This window comes from Penaeus vannamei, chromosome 29 (genome assembly GCF_042767895.1).
Source record: "Penaeus vannamei isolate JL-2024 chromosome 29, ASM4276789v1, whole genome shotgun sequence".
In the NCBI taxonomy this organism is placed as follows: Eukaryota; Metazoa; Arthropoda; class Malacostraca; order Decapoda; family Penaeidae; genus Penaeus; species Penaeus vannamei.
This window is the reverse complement of record NC_091577.1, coordinates 283268-292224: the sequence shown is the minus strand read 5'-3', so window position 1 is coordinate 292224 and position 8957 is coordinate 283268. Positions and strand designations below refer to the sequence as shown.

At 45.3% G+C, this 8957-nt stretch overlaps 2 protein-coding genes across 2 annotated transcripts in view; one reads left to right on the top strand and one right to left on the bottom strand.

Moving 5' to 3' along the window:
• Positions 1-1371: 1371 nt before the first annotated feature.
• LOC113816051 (zinc finger protein 782-like) lies at positions 1372-2280 on the top strand. The gene has a single exon (XM_070142118.1). It carries the CDS (start codon positions 1372-1374, stop codon positions 2278-2280), a length of 909 nt encoding a protein of 302 aa, XP_069998219.1.
• Positions 2281-3837: 1557 nt separating this feature from the next.
• Positions 3838-8957, bottom strand: part of LOC113816050 (uncharacterized) — a 21863-nt gene continuing 16743 nt past the window's right edge. Inside the window, exons 15-19 of the mRNA XM_070142117.1 lie at positions 7673-7888; positions 6466-6566; positions 5786-5900; positions 5264-5379; positions 3838-4514 (exon numbers count right to left, since the gene is read on the bottom strand). Of these exons, the coding sequence (XP_069998218.1) occupies positions 4248-4514; positions 5264-5379; positions 5786-5900; positions 6466-6566; positions 7673-7888 (815 nt within the window). The 3' untranslated portion in view covers positions 3838-4247. The remainder of the gene's footprint in view (positions 4515-5263; positions 5380-5785; positions 5901-6465; positions 6567-7672; positions 7889-8957) is intronic.

The following is an 8957-nucleotide window of genomic DNA, read 5'->3' as shown; positions in this document are numbered from 1 at the left end:
ACAAAGGTCATCAACCTCCTCATGGAAACTGATTTACCGTCCGTGGACACTAGAATTGATCTAATGGCAGCACAGTTCCTTTCCAAGGTCCTGCAGGCACCCACAAACTCCTATTTAAGACAAAGAGTTCTCAGACGCCTACAACAAGACTATAAGTTGTTTGCAGACAATTCCTGGCTCACACATACAGCCAGAGTTTTGATACGCTTTCAACTAAAAGATTTATTGCTTGCCAAGGGTATGGACTCCCCCCACCCTGACTACAAAGAACCCCCGCCGTGGGCAAATGAAATGATCGAATTCTCAATTTTAAATCTCACAATGAGAAAAGATCAATATTCCATGCCTAGCCTAAAGGCACAAGCACAAAGGGTCATTGAACAAATAACTCCGCCGGGTAGTATAACTTACTACACGGACGGATCCGTGGATCCAATAAACCATACTGCAGGCGCCGGCTTTGCAACAAAGGATACCACAGCATCCATTAGGGTCACTGACAATGCCTCAACGCTTCAGGCTGAAACGGTTGCGATCATGGAAGCATTGACACACGCGTCCCTGAGGGGAGGACACGTTGTCATTCACGCAGATTCAAGAGCAACTATTGACAGTTTACAGCATAGCATGCCCCCAGATAACATCTACCTCTTGACAACAGTATTATACATAGCCCAAAGAATCCTTAGTCAAGGTAGAAGAATCATCATAAACTGGGTCCCAAGCCACATAGGCATACAAGGGAACGAGCTTGCTGATAAACTAGCTGAAAAGGGCAGGGGTATGCCCCCATCCTCCATGATCGTTAAACCCAGCCGAAGGGGACTGAGCCAAGGTACCAAAGCTGCAGCGTGTGCGGTCCTCCGGGGAGCACATAGAGAAAACATCACAAAATCGCTCGCTGCCAAGTGGTACTCAGATGCTTCAGGCTATGAGCCACTGGCCCTTCCTCCAAACACAAAAAGAGGTACCGAAGTCATACTATTCAGACTAAGACTAGGTTACCAATGCGCTTGGCAAATTATTGACAGTGAGTCTGGGAGGTCATGTAAACACTGCGGCGAGCCTAACGCCACCCTGTTACATTACTTGCAGAATTGTGTACACACACAATTTCTGAGACAGGGACCACCCACCACAGCCGCCGGGCTGGTAAAAAGGGTGTGCAACATGCTTTCACCATGGCAGCTGGATCGCTTGCTTGCAATCCAGCCACCGCGGTAAGCATGCAGTTCAAAGAAAACATTTGAGTTAACTAGAAATAGTTAACACAGGCCGGGCCACCCCAGAGAAAAGGCCCGGGCGAAGCATGACTTCGCAAATCTAACTGAACTGAACTGAACTGATCATTTGCGCTGCAATTGCCTCACCATGGAACTGGCTTCGGGGAAAGCGGCCGGCGTGCAGTGCCCGGAGTGCGGCAAGGGCTTCCCCAAGCAGAAGAACCTCAAGGCGCACATGGCCAGAGTTTACCATAAATGTGACTTCTGTGAGAAGACGTTCATGTCGAAATCGTCTCGGAACAAGCACATGCTGTCCCACGGCAACGCGCCGTTCACGTGCCTCCAGTGCGGGAAGCCCTTTCTGGAGGAGAAGAGCCTCAACCTGCACTTGCGGAAGCACGCTCCGGCTCCTCCGGAGGAAACCAACGTCCAGTGTCTGGAGTGCGGCAATTACTACCTCAACCAGAAGCGCCTGAAGATCCACATGGCCAAGCACGGGCCCAGAGCTTCCTACATGTGTGATGTCTGTGACAAGGTGTTTGCGATGAAGTGGATTCGGGATACGCACGCTCGCTGCCACGGCGACCTGCCCTACAAGTGCTCCTTCTCCGACGCCGCCTTCTGGCTTGAAGCCGCGTGGAAGCGCCACGAGCAGAAGCACACGGGGGAGAGGACCCACGTGTGCCATGTGTGCGGGAAGGGCTACCTCTTCAAGCACGACCTCGGCGTCCACATGACCACCCACACGGGCGAGAAGCCGTACTCCTGCTCGCGCTGCGGAAAGGGCTTCCGCAAGCGCGTCCAGTGCAACAGCCACATTCGCCGAGAATGCGGACCTGCGACGGAGGCCGGGGAGCGGCCACCGCTCGTCCTGCGGGAGCCGCCCCCTCGGCCGCAGCCCGAGGCGACGACCTTCATCTATACCATCATCCCCTCCGTCCAGGTGGTGAGTGTGGGCAACGCCATCATTCTGCCTTACGGGACAGGTGGGTCTATCCAGGTGGGCGGCGGACTCCCGGGCACGGTCGTCGGAGCGCCTCCTGCGGCCACGGCGTGAAGGTCCTGAAGAGAGAGGCCCCACAGTCTCCACAATTAGTGTATTGCTAACGTGTTTGTTGTATAGTTTCTAAATAAAGATACAAAATGACAATGCTAATGCTATTCAAAACCATATGCTACAAATGATTTATAAAGTAAGACACATATTTGATAAAATGTAATGCCACTGAGAGTTGCAAGTAATGTAGCTTTTTTCATAAAAAAAAAGTTGCATGCATGTCATGTCGACACCTTTGTGTTTTGCAAGTAATTACGTACACAGGTTAATAAGAAAAACATATTATATTCATGTCTTCAGTAACAAAAATATTGAAATACAATGATATATAGGTATGTAGCTATTATAGACCTAGCAACATAACACAATAATACCATATTTAGTATCAGAAAGCCAAAATGACATCAATAAACGTCTGTATATAAATGACTACGGCCATTCTCTCTTTTTTATCTAAACACATACATAGATGCTATCATATATATGTGTATGTGTGTTCATAGATGTACAAATACCTATATATACACACGCAAGCACACATACACCTAGGTGTATGTACGTACCCATTGAACTAAATGCAGGTGAAAAAATAATATATCTTGCTCAATTAAAAGGATAGATGTTTATTCTAAGTGTAGGAAAAATATAGTTACACTTGAAAGCAGACAATAAATTAAGTAGAAAAATTGTTTATTATTGAGAAACCATTTTCCCAGTCTTGTGCGCGAACAAACAAACGTTTATTTCATTTGTTTGCGTTAAACACAAGTAATACGAATCATGTGTATCGAACACAGAATAAAGCGAACAGCATGCTGACGTTTCGTCCTTTAAATCCCGTCATCAGACCACCTCCATTCTACTGGGAACTGGTGAGCATCGCCAACAGGACCACCGGTTCGGTAGACTTGGCTCTCGCTTTTTGAGATTACTTGGAGAGGTAATTTTTTGCTTAATGTTATTCTCACTGTTGCTCCTTACTCTTGTCCGCTACATTCTTGTATATTCTACAGCTCTTCTCCAAACCTGAATTATATTTATATTAAACAAATGCCAGACTGAAACGGGATATAAAAGACAAGAAATCCATTTTCTGCAAGTAGATAGTGAATCCTTGTAAAGATACGTTTGTGACATTGTCTTAAGGCCCTGTCACACTAACACTTTTTCCGTCAATTTTTGCGTTTCCGAGTGAACTTTCTATATGAAAAATGACTGACCTTTTCACGTTACCAAAGTAGTAAACATTGCCCATACAAGCAGACATGGCGCTGTCGGAGTGAGGTCCCGGGAATAACATGATTCTTACACCAATTCAGACGGAATTCAGGCTCTCCGCTAGTATCGTTTGCGAACGGAAGGCCTCCCACACGAAGACGGGAACGACCGCTTCCGTCTTATGTCCATCTTCATCTTGTGCTACGAAGGATCTATGCAGCTAGAATGTTTTTTTTATTGATAAATTAGATAGAATGAGTCAATGTAGACAGAAGTTATTTTAGAACATTCGTATATACACCATCATATTTCTTTAAAATACTGTAATATGTATGAGACTGTTCGTGTGATTCCCGGGACCTCCCTCCAACAGCGCCATGTTTGTTTAGAAGGGCAATGCTTTCTGCCTTGGCGGTGGGGAAGGGTCGGTATTTTGTCTCTATCTCTATTTCTATCTATATATTTATCTTTGTCTTTATCTTTATCTTTGTCTTTGTCTATAGCTTTGGCTGTATCTCTCTCTGCCTCTATTTCTATCTTTATCTTTACCTTGTCCTTATCTTTGTCTTTGTCTTGGTTGATTTTCATACGGAAAGTTCATTCGGAAACGCGAAAAATTACGGGGGAAAAGTGTTGGTGTGACAGGGCTTTTAAACAGCATTCGACGCCATTTCCTATTTCTCATCGTATCGTGATCTTGGCGAAGCGCCTTTCCGCCATGCCCTGGCAGCGCCCACCCCGACAGCCCGTCACACACCCACGCGTCGTGCCCGGAGCTGCTCGGAATTGAGCCTGAAGCGGGCAGCGGGGAGGCCCTTGGTGCCAAGACCCGTCACGGCGAAGGTCCTCCCCGAAGAGGGGTTGGCCGCGACCTCCTCCGGGGTCATGAAGAGGGTCCCCGAGGTCACGAAGAGGGTGGAGTAGTCGGGTCCTCCCCAGCACACCGAAGTCGGGTTCTTGGCGGGGACGGCGACGCGGCGGAGGATCCTGCCGGTGCGGGGGTTCACGCAGAGGACCTGAGGGCGAGGGAAGGGCGAGGATTGCGGGGAATACACTACTTGACGCAAGCATTCGTTCTCATTCATTCCTCTTCTGCGAGTGACAGAATGGGGTGAAATATGCTGTGAAATAGGTTGTTTGGTGACATGGATTGATCACACAACGATAAGAAAATGGAAAAGGAAAAATAATTGGGATCTATGTCATGTCAAAAAACATCGTCTACAATATATATTGTTTTCTGTTTATAAATCGGACATAAAACCTAAGGTCTAGACTCTGAAAAGCGCGTGTATGAAAGTGCAGACTGAAACAGATTACCAGGACCGATTTTTTATTCAAATAATAAGCGATCAAACTATGAATGATTAAGAATACTTTCACATTACTTACGTAACGTTTAGATATTACACTTCTGAAACGTTTTTATTTTTTCTCAATCAGCCATAGCCGCCAAACTATGCACAATGGCGAATAAAAGTCTTTGAATGAATCGAAGCTTCGAATCTGTCTCATCCCATACAAAAAGTCTGGCATAAACGGATGTTCGAAACGAAATTCGAAACGAGTTCGACAAGATTCTTTACCGTGACTGAACAGCGGAACAACCCGTCCTATGCCAACCTGTTTTCGAAGCACAACACAAGCAAACACACCCCGTAACATCTGAACAAATCAAGAAGAACTTATCTTATCCTAAGAACTTATCCTAACTTATCTTCTGAACAAATCAAGAAGTCGACACAACAGGGCAACAGTTACCTACCTGATGAGAGCCGAAGGACGCCACCCACAGGTTCCCGTCGACGTCGATCGCCATTCCATCCGGGACTTGGTCCCTCAGGTCGGCCTTGGCGTAGTCGAGAAGCAGGCGCCGGTTACCTGGGGAGAAGGTGAAGTGGTTTTGAGAGAGAGAGAGAGAGAGAGAGAGAGAGAGAGAGAGAGAGAGAGAGAGAGAGAGAGAGAGAGAGAGAGAGAGAGAGAGAGAGAGAGAGAGAGAGAGAGAGAGAGAGAGAGAGAGAGAGAGCGAGTAAGCGAGTGAATAGGTGTCTTTGCGAGCATATGAATCGGCGTGTGGGTGTATTCCCCATGGATGAGAGAGAATACGAAGTAAGAAGGGGGAGAGGAAATGTAAAGGAAGAAGGAGGAGAATGTGAAGGAAGAAGGAGGAGAGAGAATGTGAAGGAAGAAGGAAGAAAGGAAATGTGAAGGAAGGAGGAGAGGGACTATTTCTTTCGAACGCAAACTACTCGGTTTCATTTCGTTCCTTCTCTCCTCTCCTACTCACTGATGGCTCCGGACTCGTCGTCGTAGTCGAAGGCGTCGATGGTGCGAGTGTGAGTGTCCACGAAGTAGAAGCTCTTCCGGTCCAGACTCCAGGCCAGGCCGTTCGAGAGGAACACCTGGGGGAAGGAGGGAGGAGGTGAGCAGCTGTTCTTGGGGTTATTTCCCGAATCTATTTATTATTTTCTTTGTCTTTGTTTCTTCGTATTTTGTCGCTTCGTTTTCTTCGCCTTCTCTCGTCTCTCGTCCCACTTCTCTATTTCGCTTTCTCTCTTTTATCTCTGTCTCTGTCTCTCTCTCTCTCTCTCTCTCTCTCTCTCTCTCTCTCTCTGTCTCTCTCTCTCTCTATATATATATATATATATATATATATATATATATATATATATATATATATATATATATATATATATCTGTCTATCTGTCTCTCTATTTCTCTCCCTCCCTCCGTCTCTCCCTCCCTGCCTCCCTCGATCTCTCCCTCCCTCCCTCCTACCGTCTCTCCTTCCCTCCCTCTCTCCTTCCCTCCCTCTCTCCTACCGTCTCTCCCTCCCTCCCTCCTACCGTCTCTCCCTCCCTGCCTCCCTCGATCTCTCCCTCCCTCCCTCTCTCCTTCCCTCCCTCTCTCCTTCCCTCCCTCTCTCCCTCCCTCCCTAATAATTGATAGCAACGGGCGTGCCTCACCGGAGCCCATTTGGTGACCACGAGATTGCTGTCCATCCTGTAAAGCGCCGAAGCGTTGGCCTCCGTCGCCTCTTTGCCTTCGTCCAACAAGGAGACCGTGCCTGCCAAGGGGTTAGAGGGCGCGGGGTTAAAGAGTATTTTAATAATTGTCGTGTCTGTTAAGAAGATAGAGAGTGCGGGATTAAGATAAAACCTCTTGTTAAAGAGGATTTGATTTACAATTGTCGTGTCTGTTAAGAAGATAGAGAGTGCGGGATTAAGATAAAACCTCTTGTTAAAGAGGATTTAATCTATAATTGTCGTGTCTATTAAGAAGATAGGGAGTGCGGGATTAAGATAAAACCTCTTGTTAAAGAGGATTTGATTTACAATTGTCGTGTCTGTTAAGAAGATAGAGAGTGCGGGATTAAGATAAAACCTCTTGTTAAAGAGGATTTGATTTACAATTGCCGTGTCTGTTAAGAAGATAGAGAGTGCGGGATTAAGATAAAACCTCTTGTTAAAGAGGATTTGATTTATAATTGTCGTGTCTTTTAAGAAGATAGAGAGTGCGGGATTAAGATAAAACCTCTTGGTAAAGAGGATTTGATTTTCAATTGTCGTGTCTGTTGAGAAGATAGAGAGTGCGGGATTAAGATAAAACCTCTTGTTAAAGAGGATTTGATTTATAATTGTCGTGTCTGTTAAGAAGATAGAGAGTGCGGGATTAAGATAAAACCTCTTGTTAAAAGAGGATTTACTTTATGAACGTCGTGTGCATAATCGCCGTGTTTTCAAAGAGATAGAATGTGAGAGGTTAAAATAGGATTGGTTATCCGTAAGTAAAAACTTGAACGCGAATTTATAGTGTAAGAAATGTTTATTTTTTATATAATTTCTCAACCGTAGGAGAATAAGATTATACACTGAGATTTCCTACTTTTCAGCATTTAAGGTGAGATCTACTTGGATAAAAGTAATTGTGTAAATACCGTGGCCTAATTATTATTTTTTTTTTGGGGGGGGGGGCGCAAAATGATTATGATGATGATGATGATGATCATGATGGTGGTGATGATGAATATGATCATGATAATAAAGACGAATATCATGCTGGTGATGATGCCCAATATGGCAATGGTGACGATGGAACAATAAAGCACATGCCAAGCCAGTGCCACAGTGCCACCCGCGGCCCCTCTCTCCGTCGAGCCAAGGCCACACTCACCAGCCCAGAGTCGTCCTCGAGGGTCACACTTGGCATCGTTGAAGCCGAAGTCGCTGGTCGTGTGGACGGACTTCGCGGTCGTGCTGTGGTCGTCGGGGTCCCGGGCCGTCCAGCGCAGGAACGACAGGTCCCTCCCCGTCACGGCCACGTACAGGTCGGCCTCGTCCTCCACTGGGATCGCGGCCGTCACCAAGTCGTTGGGGCCGCCGGTCTCGCCTGGGGGGTCAGGAGGGGGGAGGGGGGGGGTCAGGAGGTCTTGGGAGATTTGCAGCTTATTCGGATTTTGGAGTTTTGCAGGTTGTTATTTCTTTAGTGATACGCAGAATTTGTGACGTTTTGCACACTATAAATAACTATAAAAATATATAAATAAACTATAAACACTATAAAAAACGCTATAGAGCTTTTGCATTGTTAAAGGTCTTAAAGTGTGGTGTTACAGGTAAGATATTTTGAAGCGTTACGTGTCATTGAGTTGTATTTTTTATTACAGCTCCTAAAGTATTGGAAATGTTACAGGCCATAATTTTTTTCGAAGTATAACAGGTTTAAGTTTTTCAAGAGACAGGCCATAGAGCTATTAGGTTTTTTTAAGAGTTACAGGCCATAAAGTTTCAAGTTTCATAGATACATTTTCATTGATTCCAAACACATTTTTACTATTTCTGCAATTTTGTTTATTAATTCTAGATGCATTTTAACTGATTCTAGGTACACTTTCACCAATTCTAGAAAGATTTTCACCGTAACAGACTTAAAACGAAGATCTAGTAACTAACAAATATCACTACAGCGGTTCTGAGACCAATTGATACGGTATCCAGTGACAATACAGTGAAAAAGAGATCCCCAACGCTAAACATCTAATAATGAACCTATATTCCCCAAGACAACTAATCACTTATTTATCAAAAATAAAGTGTGAGACAAAATAATGAAAGAGTGGGTCTCAGTAGGAGAGAGAGAGAGAGACGAGAAGAGAAGGGGAGAGGTAAAGACAGGCTGAGAGACGGAGAGAGAGAGAGAGAGAGTGAAAGCAGAATAGACTGAGATATAGTGGCAGGCAGACAGGCAGCAGACAGACTAAGATACAATTAGAAAAAGCTAGAGAGAAAGATAATTGGATAGAGACTGGTAGAAAGGGAAAGCTAGACATACAGACAGACAACAGACAAAAATACAATTAGAAAAAGCGAGAGAGACAGGCAGACAGATAGACAGAGATACATATAGTCAGACATCCAGATAGACAGAGATACATAGAGTCAGATGGACAGATACATAG

Excerpts from the sequence above, each read along its gene's own strand:
- LOC113816051 (XM_070142118.1), top strand. The coding sequence starts at position 1,372 with ATGGAACTGGCTTCGGGGAAAGCGGCCGGCGTGCAGTGCCCGGAGTGC.